This window comes from Saimiri boliviensis, chromosome X (assembly GCF_048565385.1).
Source record: "Saimiri boliviensis isolate mSaiBol1 chromosome X, mSaiBol1.pri, whole genome shotgun sequence".
Classification (NCBI taxonomy): domain Eukaryota; kingdom Metazoa; phylum Chordata; class Mammalia; order Primates; family Cebidae; genus Saimiri; species Saimiri boliviensis.
The window spans coordinates 107449351-107466625 of record NC_133470.1 but is presented as its reverse complement, the minus strand read 5'-3'; the positions used below and the strand labels follow the sequence as shown (position 1 = coordinate 107466625).

General features: G+C 36.8%; 1 protein-coding gene across 8 annotated transcripts in view; it reads right to left on the bottom strand.

Moving 5' to 3' along the window:
• Positions 1–3438: 3438 nt before the first annotated feature.
• SMARCA1 (SNF2 related chromatin remodeling ATPase 1) overlaps positions 3439–17275 on the bottom strand; it is a 77231-nt gene continuing 63394 nt past the window's right edge. For 2 of the 8 annotated variants that reach the window (XM_039464088.2, XM_039464091.2), the window contains 2 exons: positions 4976–5117; positions 3439–3981 (listed from right to left, as the gene is read on the bottom strand). In XM_039464088.2, the coding sequence (XP_039320022.1) occupies positions 4983–5117 (135 nt within the window). In that variant the 3' untranslated portion in view covers positions 3439–3981; positions 4976–4982. The remainder of the gene's footprint in view (positions 3982–4975; positions 5118–17275) is intronic. The other 6 variants (XM_039464090.2, XM_039464093.2, XM_039464086.2 and 3 more) reach the window with 4 other exon arrangements.

Here is a 17275-nt window from a genome sequence, read left to right as displayed (position 1 = left end):
AGGCAGCAAATCACACTGCCACGTGTGTACCTATGCAACAATCTTGCATATTCTTCACATGTACCCCAAAACCTAAAATGCAATAAAATAAATAAATAAATAAAAAGAATGTACCTGATAGTCATAGCTAAGCATCTAAGCAAGCTAAGCATAGTGTCCATATTGACTTCTAGGCAAAGGAGTTAAAAGTTCCTCTGCAGTCTGCTCCCAGCCTCCTACCCAAGTAGTGGAGGAGTGCTGAATTGATGGGTAAGATTCCTTGACACTGTGGAACCACAGCTTCTAGTGGGTGGAGCCCTGAGACTATAAACAACCCCATACGGGTAGAAAGTCTCTTTCTGGGTTCATTCTCTCTGGAGCTGGTGGCTGTAATATCTGTAATATTATTTCTCATTGGAACAGCAAGTTCAGAAATCTGATTTTGACTTAAGGGAAAGGCTAAGCTATTTATCCTGTTTGGGTTCTGAGTTCCACACTTTCTTTCTCTAAGAAAGTTCCACACTTTCTCTACTTTCTCTACTCTACTCTAAGTCTACTGACCACTTCCTTGTGGTCAGCTCAGTAGAGTGCTGAAATAGTCTGGGAGCCAGTGCCCCCAATGTTACTTTCCTTCCTTTGCCACTCTTTAGGCACATTCATCTCTTGCAGAAGACACCAGGGTGATAGGGCCAAGGCAGAATTTAAATATTCCCAAGTTACCTGGCCAATCACTGCCATAATTCATCCCTTTATGGAGCCCGGATCTCACCTCTTTCCCTAACACTGACATGATCTCAGAAGACAGGGCAGCTGTATTCTCCAGGCACTGACATTTGGGGAGTAAAGTCCCACAAAAGAGATTGAGGTTTAGTACTCAAACTTGAAGCACTGCTGCTGTAGGGCCAGTATATAATCTCCCATGTGTAACAGCCAGGTGCTGGTATTGGTGTAAATATTCATTTTAGGAGCTAGGATAACCTTGTCCATGACTTCAAACTGCAGGAGCTGCAAGGTTCTGCTGCTAGGTCTGCCTAGAATAAATAGATTTCCAGTGTGTGACATTTTTGGCTTATTGGATCATTAGATCCAAATACTCATACAACCAACTTAGATGGAAGGCCTAGATTCTGTTCCTCTGGACTTTGTTTTAACTTGTATCCAGAGATAAAGGGAGAATGATGGTCACATAAAATTCTGAGATGTGATGGTCTTCTCTGAAGTTTTCTGAGTCTCTTCCCCACCATATGTTCTCATATTGACTCTGATTTAGACACTGCATAAACCCTAATAAAAGAATTTGTGGAGAAAAGATAAGAGTTTAAAAAAAATAACCCTTAGTGATTTGCAACGCCTGATCAAAAGACAAGACACTCCTTGCAGTTGCTTTCCTGATCAGGAATATCCAATAAACATTGACCAAGAATCTAATCACCGTTGTGGACTTTCGAGACCTCAGAGTGTGGGTACAATTACTGAAGGAAGGCAGAGTTCATTCATAAAAAGAGATTCAGACATTCACTGCGTGGTGACAGTAGCTTATTCTTGGACTGAGGTGAAGAAGAAAAGTTAATGAACGAAACAAATAAGATCAAAGGTCAAAAAGGCATTAAATAGTAACTATATCCACAATGCTGTGGCTTTGAGAATTGGGTTGGCCTGGAAATAGAGGCCCTTGGTTAGGTTAGGTTAGGATAGGTTAGATTACAGGATAGGATAGGTTAGATTGCAGGATACTTTAAATGAACTAAAAACTCTTGCCCAGAGATAGTTATTGATTTGGAAGTGGTGAGAAGCAAACTACGAAAGAATTACGAAAGGAGGCCAGGTGTGGTGCCTCACATCTGTAATCCCATCACTTAGGCGGGGACTAAGGCAGGAGGATCGTTTGAACCCAGGAGTTCAAGACCCACCTGGGCAACATGGTGAAACCCGGCCTCTACAAAAATACAAAAAGTAGCTGGGCATGGCAGTGCATACTTGTAGTCCCAGCTACTCGGGAGGCTGAGGAGGGAGACTCCCCTGAGCCAGCCAAGTAAAGACTGCAGTGAGCCATAATTGCGCAACTGCACTCCAGCCTCGGTGACAGAATGAAACTGTGTCTCAGAAAACAAAACTAGGAAAGGAAGAAAGCTTGAGATCTTAGAAACCAGAACAGACATATATGAAAGGAGAAAAGGATATACCTACACAGATACACCACCCAGATCTCAGACCCAATTGCAATCATTTCTCATGAAGGCAAGAGAAACCATCTACCTAACTATAAACAGTGTAGCTACCATACATTAGGAAACAGTAGATGAAATGCCATGGCAATCTTAGTAGAAAGGGGTAAGTTATCATATTTCAGCAGTGATCTTATTGCCAGTACAAAAGTAAATGCCAGGACAAAAACAAATGGCATTTGGAAATTTACAGTTGATTTTAGGAGAGGGCTGAATAAGGTATCGATCTTAAATGATGTTGGTCATTTGCTTATTCGTTGTGTATTTCACACTAGATTCAGATCCATTTTCCCTGCTTTCTTATAACCTGACCCCGACTGATTAATTCCATACTAAAAGTTTCATGTAACAGACCCAGGTTCATTCCTGAACTGACAGTCTCTGTGAGAGAGGCAGTAATGTTTAAGACATTCCATTTATTTCCCTACATTTGCCAGCTCTCTTTCAGGTATATAGGACCTCATGACTACTCTGGTGGCAATGAAATATAAGTGGATGTGATATGTGTCACTTCTGAGCAGAGGCAGTAAAGAGCCTAAGTGCCACATGTCCCAGATGTTGCAGCCACAAAATAGCAGAGCCTTAGTCATCCTGGAACCTTCAGTTAATGTGTGGAGCAGATCCCTTCCCATTCCCACATCCCTCTGACCTGCGTAAGATATGCAGTGTGAGCAAGAAAAAAATTCTTGGTGTGTAAAACTTCTGACACTTTGAAATTGTTACCTGAGCATAACTGTAATCCTGACAAATACAGCCCCGCTTCTGCATGCATGGTGCTTATTTCATACTCTAAACTTAGTTGTTAATAATTCTACATGTTACACCCAGGCCCTGCTGAACTGGCTCTATGGGGCAGAAGATCACACACAAGTCAGCAAGCAAAGCTTTAACTCTGAACCAAATACACAGTGGTAAGCAACACAATTCAGTAAACACAACTACTTTCTACTGCACAAAAAAACAGGAAATAATTAAATTTCTTATAGACATTTCTTTATTATATTTTCCCACTTGAATATTTAGAGAATAATTTAAATGTAATGCATACTGACAGCAAGCACAGTATCAAATATTAGGTTTTTTTAATATTTCTCTTTCCTCACCCTTTATTCCTTTAGGAAAAAAAATATTTAGATGACCTCAAAGAAACAATTATTATGCTAATCACAGTATGCAGTAACACATACAAGCCCAGACTCAATAGAAAAGAAAGCAACAAAGAAGTGAAAAAGTCTTTCTCCTCAAATCATTTTAATTCATTTTTCCACAGCCATATAAATTTAAAGTATGAAACAACAATAATACAACTATAGAATCTAGGTTCTCTTTCAAAGCAGCGGCATATAAAACATAGAAAAGCTAAAACCTCAGCACAAGCTTCAAAAGAACAAGGACTGAGAGGATTTGATGAAGACATGAAATGCACAAAATACAGTACACAAAAATACTAGAATGCCGTAAAATATAAAGCTACACATTTCAGGTAGAAAGCATTGTAAAATATATAAAATATGCAAGAAATCAAAACCAAAGAGATTTTTCTTAGAGTACCATGAATACACTGGAACTGGCAATTAGCATTTGAAGATGGGAACAAGAAAATAGCAGTTTCCCATTTAAAACTTTATTTCTAGGCTTTAGGATTTCACCTTCTTGACATCCTTCTTTCCAGAGCTCTCAGTAGCTGACTCTGCTTTTCTTTTCTGTGACTAAAATGGAAACAGATTTAATGTTCTGCTCCAATATGCACATTTTAAATGGCCCAACAATGTTAAATCTAGGATGTAAATGCATTAAAAAAAAATTTTAACATGAATATTCACTTAAATGTTATATTCACAGTTAATGTTCTATATAGCCCAACAAACTATATAACCCAATGTAAAATAACCTTCAGATATTTCTTTTTATGAAAAGACATAAAACACCCATCAAAAATAGTCGTCAAATATCTACTTACACATGGTATTATAAATGTACTCTCATCTCTTAAAGAACTACTTAATGCCTTCTGGGCAAAATTTTATTTATGAGTATATATATTTTTTACCTTTTGATAGGTTTTAACATACCATATTTCATATCTTCTATGATACACATTTATTTCACATTTTAGCATCTCTGAAATCAGGATGCATCTTACAACTGATGACGATTTACACCTGGCAGCATTTTTCTCAGTGGTACATAAAATAATGCTGTGTCTTACAATGGAAGGCATCTTAGATTCGATGAAATATGGCAGTTTACTTAACCACACTCAAATAATACGATCTATTAAAGAATATCTTAAAGTACAGCTATACCAAGCAACCTGACTGGATTAAAATCAAGTTATCCTATCATTCAACAGTTCATTTATTACCAAGCTAAGCTGTTGTCTGCTGAGAGTTCCCATTTGTACTCATGGTTCCACAAACATCAGAAAACTTACTTGATCAAATCAGTACTCCTAGTTTCAACTTCAGCCCCATCCCATCCCACCCCATCCCTCTGCTACCCCCATGATAGCTCTAGTCTCAATCCAAAAGATTTCACTTGCATTATACTTCTGCTTAGATTCATGAGGAATTTTTTAAAACACAGAACCTGGTTACTAGGAAGTTCCTAACCATATGTTCTACAAACAAATAAGAAATGTGGTTGTGATGTAATTCTGTTTCTGTCCAAAGCAAATTAGTATTTCATAAAACCAGCTATTATTAACAGGTATCACTATGGCATTAAACATAATATAGGCATCTTAATTATGTAAAAAAAATGGGATCTACCTAAAAGTTAGGAAAATGCTGAAAATTTTACCATTGGAGTTTTAGTTGCCCGTTTCTTCTTTTCTGCTCTCTCTCTTTCCTCAATTTCCATATTTTCCTTCTCAATCAATGAAATCAGAGTGTTACAGCGTCTCTGGAATTCCTAAATGAAATAATAAAAAGATTTTTAATTTCTGCAACTCAATAATAATATTTAAAAGGCTGACAATTATTTAACTGCATGATTTCTGTGATACAGAATTTCCAAAACTGCTATTCTTCAGAACAATATTCACACAGGGTATTAATAGATTCCACCAAATACAAGGAGTGGGGGTAAATGTCATTTATGGGTGACTGGTTAAACAAATCATGATAGTAGCATATCATATTACTCAGCAATAAAAAAGAAAAGAACTATTAATACAGTTAACAATCTGAATGAACCTCAAGGGAATTATGCTAAGTGAAAATTAAAAAAGCTTATTTCAAAAGGTTACATACCATATTATTCCATTTATATAACATCCTTAAATGACAAAATTATAGAAAGAGAGAAGATCAGTGGTTGCCAGGAGCTAGGGAGAGGAGAGAGGGTGGGTGTGACTGTAAAGAGATAGCACAATGGAGTCTTGTGGTGGTGAAGGTTACACAACTCTACACATGACAAAACTGCATTGAACTGTGTGCGCGCGCACACGCACACACGCACACGCACGCACACACACACACACACACACACACAAATGAGTGCATATATAACTGATGAAATCTGAACAAGCTCTATAGATTATATGAATGTCAATTTCCTGGCTCTGATATTTTACTATAGTTTTGCAAAATGTTACTATTGGGGAAAACTGGTGAAGGCTGCATGGGACCTCCCTGTTCATTTTCTTTACAACTTTTTGTGACTGTATAAACATTTCAAAATAAAAAGTTAACATATATCACATAAACAAAAAATATAAGGGGATGTTATATGGTCAAAGTAAGTTTTGGAAGTACTCAGTTTACAAAAGTTAAACAGAGGTATTTACTACATGGCTTCTCAGAGCCTTTCAGTTCCCAATGTGTACTTTAAACCACTAGGCAGGGCGTCAGGATGCAGCAGTGGTCAAAAATATTTAACCAACAGGCTCTTTTCTCACCAGACATCTTGTGGGATCAGAGTTCTGGGGACTACATCACAGGAAACACTGCTTTATTTGTTAATTCAGGGCAAGTAGTAGCTGAAAAGATTTTTACATTAACCTTGCCACTACCTATATTTCACTGCCAGCAAATCAATGCACGCAAACTATAAATACTCTTTATGAATATATGGTGAGCATTAAACATGATTCATTAATATGGAATCTCATATATTATTAACCCTGTATACTTTACTATATTTTAAAGGTAAATAATAATTTAATATCAAAGAATAAATAATATTTTAAAATATGATTCTTTTTCTGTATAAGCAAAAATGTCTGCCAGAATAGCTAAACACTCAAGAGAGAATATAGGTTTACTGGAAATTAAGAACAACCCCAACACACACACACACACACACAGAAATGGTCAAAGTACAGGAATAGAAAACTCACCAAAAAAAAAAAAAGCCCAAACATTAAAATCAAGTTTGACAGCAATTAATGACCAAAGAAATGCAAAATAAAACAATGCAATCTTCATCCAATTAGCAATGATATGTACATGCTTGTGTGCATGTGCACATATATGGTACATATATCTAGAATTGACAATAAGATGTTGAAATGGAAACTTTCATTCACTGACGAAATGTCAATGTTACTATATGCTATGGACTGAAGTATGTCTTTGCAAAATTCATTTGAAGCCCTAACCTTCAACGTGACTGTATTTGGTGATGAGGCCTTTAAGGAGGTAATTAGGTTAAGTGAGGTCATATGGGTGGGGCCCTAATCCAATAGGATTGGTGTCCTTCTAAGAAGTCAAACAGACATCCAAGATCTCTTTTTCTCTACATGCACTCCAAGAATGGGCCATATGAGAACATCATGTGTAGAAGGTGGCCATCTGCAAGCCAGGAAGAGAAGGCACACCAAAAACCAGCCCTGCTGGCACCCTGATCTTGAACTTTCAGTCTCGGAAAGGGTGAGAAAATACATTCCTGTACCTTAAGCCACCCAGGCTGGGGCATTCTGTTATGGCAGCCCAAGTTGACTAATACACTACCTTTCTGGAACGCAAATTGGAAATTTCAACGACGGATCTTAAAATTTTCATACCCTTTGACCTAACAATTTCATTCCTAGAAACTTATCGTAAGGAAATGAGATGTATACAAAGATTTACAAAAGAACGTTTAGAGCAGTGTTAAACTGGGAACTCACTACAATTTTGGTAATCTGGAAATAGAATACACAGACACGTATTATTATATACACATATACACAGAAATAGCTAAAAGAAGATTAACAACAATGTTACTAGTGGTTAACAGCAGCTATCTCTGAGAGTAGAACCATTGATTGATAACTTTTATTTTTCCCTTGATACTAGCCTGAATTTTCCAAATTTTCTGCAATGAACATTTAAGTCTTGGGCAATGTGTAACATTTTTAAGAACAGAAAATTGTTTAAAATTCAGTTTTATCTTCCCAAATAAAATCCCCCAAAAATGGCATACAACATAGGAAATATAAGATACAAAATAATATCAACTATCCAGGCAAATGAATTTGGGGCTCTAAATGAAGCCCAAGAGGAGGCAGAAAACCAGAGAGTCTAGCCAGAAAAAAGTTGTTCATTAATGAATTATTGTTTACCTATTAAAAACAATCTTACATAACACTGACACGTTCAAGTTTCTTGTGTATCTTCAATTACTCAGGGTTAAATAATTTAGAAGCAGTAACTCTGAAATTTTCCTTACTTACCAAAACAATAGTGATATCTTTAGTATGCAGACCAAATATTCTTCATAGCTTCATTCAATAATACACATACAAATTAAACAGCATGTTATTCAATTTATCTATTATAGAAAGGGCTACGTTGACCCTGATGAGATTTGATCCGTTGGTTTCTAGGGAGACTAGATGGAGCCTTTATGTAAAGCTGATTCGTGAATCGTTAAGCTATAGCCTCTGGCTATTCTTATTCTCAATAAGTAATAGTTGCTTGTGACTGGAGATATCTTTAGATACATATTCATGGGTCATATGGGTGATTCAGGAAAAAAAAAAAAAACAAATAGTTTTGAGACAGCCTCCTATGCAGGGAAGTGGAATACCTCAAAATGATTATAAATGAACTGTGTAATTAGTTCTTACCTTCATTCTTTTTAACCTGTCAAGAACTACTCTAGACAGAAAACTAATCTAAGACTCTAGAGAAAGACATCGAGGAATGGACAAGTATGGGTGTTACCTTCCTAGCATAGGTCATGTCATGTTCTCTAGTGATACCAACTCCATTTTTTATTCACATGCTTCATGACTGCCTAAGGCAATATATGTTATCATAAATAGAACACTAGCTAAAACTACAAGTTAGAAGAAGAAAGGCTACATTACCAATAAAAAATGACTCATTTTTTGAATAATGAAGTGACTATGAAATGACTGAGAAATTTCATAATGTCAAAAGCACGTTCTTTTTCTATAATTTCTCCTTTCATATATTCTCCTAGATTATTGTACCACTTAATCTTCCTATTTTGCGGGGAATTATAGGGAATTGTTCACAGGACCTCAAACTCTTTCCAAAACTCTATAGCCTAATTATCTCTTTCTCTCACCATTTCCCCATGCTGGATTTAAAAATGAAGTTCGAGAAAAATAGCACACAGGAAGAAAAGAGGAGATGCAAAAACAATAAAGACAACAGAAGAGAAGAGGAAAATAACAAATGGAAAACTGCTCTGTAGTGTTAATAGTTGGAGTGAAAAAATTTCTGGGTTCAAACGTGTATGGGAAATGTTGGATTTGTTAAAGGTTAATCAAATTTCTTTATGATAGGACTTCTCAGAGCTTTTAGCATTCTAATGCAGAGTGGAAGTGTAAATGGCAGGATTCAGTATCATCAGCATGTCCCAATTCTATCTGAACACAGAACTCTTGTTCTGCATATCATCTATTTTCACATCCTGACAACGTTTGGTAGAAATCAACTTGGGAAATGTTGCACAGCATGAGTGATGAATACAGCTAAGTTAGGATCAAAGTACAGACGTATCTTGTTTTATTGCACTTCACTTTGCTGAGCTTCATAGATACTGTGCTTTTACAAACTGAAACTCTGGGGCAACCCTGCATTGAACAAGTCTATTGGTGCCATTTTTCCAAGAGGATATGTTAGCTTCATGTCTCTGTGTCACATTTTGGTAATTCTCACAATATTTCAAAAATCATTATTATTATATCTGTTACAGTGACCTGTAATCAGTTATCTTTTATGTTACTATCATAATCATTTTGGGGTACCACAAATGACACCCATATTAGATAGCCAACTTTGTTTATAAATGTTGGGTGTATTCTGACTACTCCACCAAACAGCCATTCACCCATCTCTCTTCCCCCGTCAGGCTTCCCTCTATTCCCTGAGACATAATGATACAGAAATTAGGCTAATTAGAACTCTAAAATGGCCCCTAACTGCTCACGTGAAAGGAGAAGTCTTACTTTAAAACAAAAGCTAGAAATGATTAAGCTAGAAGTGAGGAAGCTGAGACAGGCCAAAAGCTAGGCCTCTTGGGGTAAACAACTAGCCAAGTTGGTAATGCGAAGGAAACACTCTTGAAGGAAATTAGAAGTGCTACTCCACTGGAAGCACTCCCTTCAAAACTTGGCACAAGACAAGGGTGCCCTCTCTCACCAATCCTATTCAACGTATTATTGGAAGTTCTGGCCAGAGCAATCAGGCAAGAGAAAGAAATAAAAGGTATTCAAATAGGATGAGAGGAAGTCAAATTGTCTCTGTTTGCAGATGACAAGATTGTATATTTAGAAAACCCCATCGTCTCAGCCCAAAATCTCCTTAAGCTGATAAACAACTTCAGCAAAGTCTCAGGATACAAAATCAATGTGCAAAAATCATAACCATGCCTATACACCAATAACAGGCAAACACAGGGCCAAATCATGAGTGAACTCCCATTCATAATTGTTACAAAGACAATAAAATGCCTAGGAATACAAAAAGTATCCCAAAGTGCTGGGATTACAGGCGTGAGCCACCGCGCCCAGCTAACCCTTTTCTTAAAGAACTGGATAAGACTTATATCAACCCGGGCCGGGCGCGGTGGCTCAAGCCTGTAATCCCAGCACTTTGGGAGGCCGAGGCGGGCGGATCACGAGGTCAAGAGATCGAGACAATCCTGGTCAAGAAGGTGAAACCCCGTCTCTACTAAAAATACAAAAAATTAGCTGGGCATAGTGGCGCATGCCTGTAATCCCAGCTACTCAGGAGGCTGAAGCAGGAGAATTGCCTGAACCCAGGAGGTGGAGGTTGCGGTGAGCCGAGATCGCGCCGTTGCACTCCAGCCTGGGTAACAAGAGCGAAACTCCGTCTCAAAAAAAAAAAAAAAAAAAAAAGACTTATATCAACCCTTGATTATTCCTTTCTCACACATACTTTTAAGCCAGGTGTGAGCACACTGTTTCTATAAAGAGCCTCATAACAAATATTTTTGACTTTGTAGACCACACAGTCTCTGTCACAACTATTTAGCTCTGGCATTGTAGCATGAAAATAGCCAAAGACAATAGATAAACAAATGTGTGGCCATTTTCCAAGAAAATCTTACTTATGAACCTGAGAGTGTGAATTTCATATAATTCTCACATATTGCCAAATATCCTTCTTCTTTAGATTTTTTTCAACCAATAAAAATATATATAAATCATTCTTTGTGTTTAGGCCACGCAAAAACAGGTGGTGGGCCACAGTTTGCAAGTCCTGTTTTAAACTACAGACTTAACTTCACTCTAAACAACATTGTGCTGCCCTGGTTCTCCATACCTTTTTAATGGTTTATGATTCTATTCAATGCAAAGTCACCCAGGTTTCAATTTTTGAATACTAGGATGTGTATCTCTACCTTTAGTAAATGATGTAACATTTGCAGGGAGCGGCACTGCCCCTTAGTGTGTGGTGAATATCAATCATCCCAGGCACTAAGTTCAAATATCCTTTGCTCCAATACTCAGCTTCAAAGCATCAATTCAAAAGGCAGAGAAAGCATCAGTAGACTTGAAGTGACTTATTGAAAGAGATTAAAGAGGCTCCACATTACATTTCCTATGTACTAAAATCCTAGACACTAAGCCTACCTAAGTCTGAATGACAGAAGGTCTGTGCCTGCTATGGTTGAAAGTCAAAAGCAGCTGAATGAGCAAGGACACACAAAAAACTACACTCCGCATTTGTGCCTCTGAATTTCTAGGTAAAGTTCTAAAAGGTCAGAATTTTCTTCTATAGCTCTTAGTAAAACAAAATGGACATTGTTTCACCTTTGCTCTTTTTTAATCAATGTCTTCACCTATATATTCTGCAGCATGTTTCCCAGGATTCCTAGTCACTTTTGAATCTCTACTATACTACCAAAAAGCAATGGCAGTCTATACTAAAATGCAGATGGGCAGTTATATGAGAGTTAACATTCAAAGAAACGTATCCTACATTTCACAAACAAGTATTAAATGTTATGATGATTTTACATAATTGATGCTTAAGCACCGCTATTTTAAAAATATTATATCATTTCCTCACAAGGTAACATGTAAGTATAAACACCTTAAATGGACTCCTGTTAGTGTATTAAATGTATTTAATTTCAGATTGTTACAACAGTTCAAGGTCCCAAATCAAACACTATTGTTGCTTAATAAAACACATGACATTTATTACTGGCTATTCAAGCTTATGAATAAATAAAAGCTGCAGGGATGATAGCCAAATAAAGTATATCCTTTAGAAAAAGGTAGATTAAAGGAAAAGTAAAATGAACTCCAACCCACTGGCATATTTGCTTGCATTCTATCCAAATCTGGTCCAACTGTAGGAGTCTATGGGATAGAAGCAAATTGAAAAACAACAGTTCTATGCCCATTTATTCACTGAACACCTACTCTGGGTCACGTGCTATGCTGACCTCTTTAAATATAACTATTAATAATTGTGAGGCCTGGTGTGGTGGTTCACGCCTGTAATCCCAGAACTTTGGGAAGCCAAGGCAGGTAGATCATGAGGTCAAGAGATCGAGATCATCTAGGTCAATACGGTGAAACCCCGTCTCTACTAAAAAAGACAAAAAATTAGCTGGGCATGGTGGCATGCGTCTGTAGTTCCAGCTACTAGGGAGGCTGAGGAAGGAGAATTGCTTGAACCCGGGAGGCAGAGGTTGCAGTGAGCCGAGATCGCAGCACTGCATGCCAGCCTGATGCCTGGTGACAGAGTGAGACTCTGTCTCAAAGAAATAATAATAATAATAATAATTGTGGCCAGGCATGGTGGGTCATGCCTGTAATCCTGATACTTTGGAAGGCCAAGGCAGGAGGACTGCTTGAGCCCAGGAGTTCAAGACCAGTCTGGGCTACAGAGTGATACCCTATCTTCACAAAAACTAAAAAAGTTAGCTCCATGCAGTGGCACGTGCCTGTAGTCCTAGCTACTCAGGAGGCTGAGGTGGGAGGTTCACTGAGTCCAGGAGTTTGAGGTTGCAGTGACCCACGATCATGCCACTGCACTCCAGCTGAGCAACAGAGAGAGGGACCCTGTTTCTTAAAAAAAAATTTTTTTTAATAAGAAAAGAACATTTTAGTCTTTTAAGTGCATGAGGAAGTAATAAATTCCTAAGTGCATAAATATTTGTGGTTTTAAATATTTTGATTCTATAGTCAAGAAGAACATATCAGTACATTTTATAGTTTATTAATTTTATGAATGATGTATTCATATTTTTCATATTCTACTAAGAATGTAATTCTCTAAAATATCAGTATTAGGCTTGGTGCAGTGGCTCATGCCTGTATTCTCAGCACTTTGGGAGGCTGAGGCAGGTGGATCACTTGAGGTCAGGAGTTCAAGACCAGCCTGGCCAATATGGTGAGACCCTGTCTCTACCAAAAATATAAAAAATTAGCCAGGCATGGTGACGTGCACCTGTAATCCCAGCTACTCAGGAGGCTGAGGCACGAGAATCACTTGAATCCAGGAAGTGGAGGTTGCACTGAGCTGAGATCGCGCCACTGCACTGCAGCCTGGGAGACAAAGTAAGATTCCCTCTTAAAAAAAAAAAATCAGTGCCGGGCGCGGTGGCTCAAGCCTGTAATCCCAGCACTTTGGGAGGCCGAGGCGGCTGGATCACGAGGTCGAGAGATCGAGACCATCCTGGTCAACAAGGTGAAACCTCGTCTCTACTAAAAATACAAAAAATTAGCTGGGCATGGTGGTGTGTGCCTGTAATCCCAGCTACTCAGGAGGCTGAGGCAGGAGAATTGCCTGAACCCAGGAGGCAGAGGTTGCGGTGAGCCGAGATCGCGCCATTGCACTCCAGCCTGGGTAACAAGAGCGAAAACTCCGTCTCCAAAAAAAAAAAAAAAAAAAAAAAAAAAAAAAATCAGTATTAGCTGTTATCACACAATTAAGTACTAACAGAAGTTAAAATCATGAGTAGCTGTCTTTCCTTGTGAAATTTCCTAGACTACACTCCATAAGCAGCAAATAGAAGTTACTGTGACTATAGAACAAGTTGGCAATTTTTTAATTTGACTGTCATTTTTTCTAAAGTGTCTATAAAGAAAATCCATTTCTGACTGGACTGATAAATTTATGAAATATCCTGTGCTGAACCAATAACCTAATTAACATTTAAAACCTCATGATAAGCCAAAAAATAGGGACGTTAATAGAGAGCTAAAGTACTATTTTCTAAAAAGTATTTTTTCTCCTACAATTCTAATGGAGAATGTCATTTTCTTACCTTTTAAATAGAAAACACTTTCATTTATAATCAAGCTGTGATTTGAAAACAAACAGCAACGAAATTTTATTACATTGTATACAACAGTGTGTGATTCTCTTTCTGAGATATTATCAGAAAAATGCATTTAAACTACTACAAACGACAGGGTAATTGTAATGACTAATTACTAATACTCGATTCAACTCCAACATATACATGGCCACAGGCAATGCACACACAGGCTCTTGAGCTGGCTGGAAAAGGAAAAAGCTCCCCAGAGGTAAAAAGGTGAGAATTTTTTTAAACTATAATTAAGAGTCAAAGCAACCCTGCAAATAATGCAATAAATGATTCTGTCAAGAAATGTTCCCTGTCTCAGAGAATTAAATTCTGCTTTTTCTACTTTAACTACTACTTAGAAGGACCTAAGAAGGCGCAAGGAATTACTGATTGAATTTTGGGTACTCTTTCTACATGTCCTTTGCAGTAAACTGACTAATGTGCTAGATATTTCGGACCTCTCAGATTCTTCTCGAATCTCCCAGTCATGTTTAGTCTGTCACTAAATGAACAGAGATACTATACTGACATTCATTTCCTAAAAGGAGTGGCAAGAAAATTAAGCTAAGGTTGGTAAAGGGATTGGTAGGCATTATATAAAAGGTACTATATAAATACAGAGTATTACTTCCTCTTACGGTTACTTGGTAAAAGTCCTTTTAACTCCAATAGTTTTTGACTATCCTAAGACTATGACCTCATTCTAAAATGGTTTTCTTAGAAAGAAAATGGTAGGGCAATTCATATGCTCTGAGCTTAAAAAGCTAAGTTGATCATATCCTTCCTACTTGTTTATGTAGTTCAATAGAGACTGATTACTTACTTAAAGACCACACAAGTTCTCAGAGAAAGAAATCACAATCCTTTTAGCACAGAGAAATTGAACTGAAAGTCATTTTCTCTTTTGTATAGCTAGCATTTTTAAATGAAAAAGAGCCTCAAAGAAATCTGCAACCTTTAGCTGAAGGCTTTCAAAGTGAGGCATATTTAGAAGTGGAAGTTCATGCTTTTAAGCACTTTATGACTGTTAGGTAAGTCAGGAACCATGAATTCCGTACTTTGAGATCTCTGAATAAAATGTAACTATTAAGGTTTCTACTTTTTGTAAGATGCATTTCACACCATTCAGGTCTCTGAGAAAGTAGTCATCTTTAAGCAAGACTTTTTAAAGGTAGCTTTAGTAAGCTCAGTTCAATCATTAGTAAGATTTTCATTTGAACACAGTGACACACTCACATAATGAATCAAACTGCATTCTCTGTAGTTCTAAGATGGGGTTTTTCAATGAAACAAATTCTTTTTATTTCAGAAATCACAAGTGCCTCTTTCAAAGTGTGCAGTTTCTCTTTCTAGATTGTGAATGTGATTCACCACACAGAACAGTCATTAAAAATGAAAGGAGGAAAGAAGATCATCAAGAACTATCAATCCATTTCTATAATTCCCTAATCACTGATACTATCATGAAATATTCTAAAAAGAAGGTCCAAATGTATATGTATTTTAAAATATATTATTTTGACTCTAAATCCAGAAACATAAGCTAAAATTATCCATTAACTAGAAAAGAAATAAAAATTTAACATGATAGAAAAAATGCTAAATACAACTTTTCAATTAAAATATTTAAATATAAAATAAACTATGGCATGTTTTGAAGATTATTTAGAAATAAAAAATTCCACTTTCTAGAAGGTAATAAGACAGAAATGTCTTCATTTTTAACAGACAAGATTTCATTTTATGATTCTTTAAATAATTAATATGTGCTTTTTGGAAAATATACTTGAGATTTAAATTTCTTGGTAAAGAAAGAGTACAGAGGTAAATGTTTTGTAAAAAGAAGATAGAGGAAAAACAGATTTTTTACAAGGGAGTTCAGAGACATCTAGTGGTTGGTAATATTATACTGGATTTTTTTCTTAGAAAATAAAATAAGGTTATATAGTTCCACAGTCATGTTCATATTATAAATAGCATAAGATTTTCCTTGCATTCTGAATGCATTTCAGACTACTGGTTTAATGATTCCAGAAACTGAAAACAGTATTAAGTTCTCAACCTTTTAAAAAATTAGCACAATATCACTGAAATAAAAACTCAAAATTCAGTAACTGTTCTATCACAGAAAAGGGTATGTATATTCTAAAACATGATTAACCAACAAATGCAGGTAGGCATTTGTCTTTTACAAGCTGTTAGTGGTACTCTAAATTAAATCATTACATGTATAAGATCCCAAATGGCTAAAAGATTTATCCTGCATGGCTTTTAAAAGGAGTTCTCTTCTAAACATAGTCATAGATTCACTGTGCTAAAGGGGACCTTAAAAGGCCAAGTAACTCACTGCCAACATCTTCAGACAGTCAAAATATAATTCCACTTTCAAAGGCCAATGAAAAGCTATTCTACATTGTTCTTCAATAATTTATTTCAATGACCCAAAGAACCCTATCAAACAATTCTTCCCTATATCTAACCTCAGTCCTTCATGCTACAGATTACCTCATCATTTTTATTCTCAATTCTTCTACTGTATCTTGCTAACATATATATCTTTTCATTTTTTTTTCAAGTACAGCATTCTATATTTATCCCTATTAAATGTCATGATGGCCAGGCGCGGTGGCTCATGCCTGTAATTCTGGCACTTTGGGAGGCCAAGGCGGTTGGCTCACCCGAGGTCAGGAGTTCGAGACCAGCCTGGCCAACATGGTGAAACCCCATCTCTACTAAAAATACAAAAATTAGCTGGGTGTGGTGGCAGACATCTGTAATCTCAGCTACTCGGGAGGCTGAGACAGGAGAATTGCTTGAACTCGGGAGGTGGAGGTTGCAGTGAGTCAAGATGGCACCACTGCACAGTGGCAAGAGTCAAACTCTATCTCTAAACAAGTAAATAAATACTGTGTTGTTAGATTCAACTGATCCATCATTCCAACTGCTCTAGTTCCTATGGATCATGGCTTGGTCTAAAATATTTGCTAGCTCTCCAAGCATATGCCATCCATAAATTTGATGAGCACAGTCCACACACTCTAAATATGTGTTAAAGTTTTAACAAATACGTGATCTTCTAAAGCATCTGCCAAAATTAATGTCTTCACTATAGTAACCCAGATTTTTCCTTTCTTTTTATTCAACTTGAACTGAAAATATAAAGTGACTCAAGCAAAATACTAAGCATTGTTTCACACTCGGTCAACTTTTGGACAAAAAGATATTTATGATAAGTAGCAGCTACGAAAAATGTATCCGATTTTATGACTAGTCACAAAAACATTGTTTGGATTGTTAGTTTCTGGTTGCTTTTAATTTTT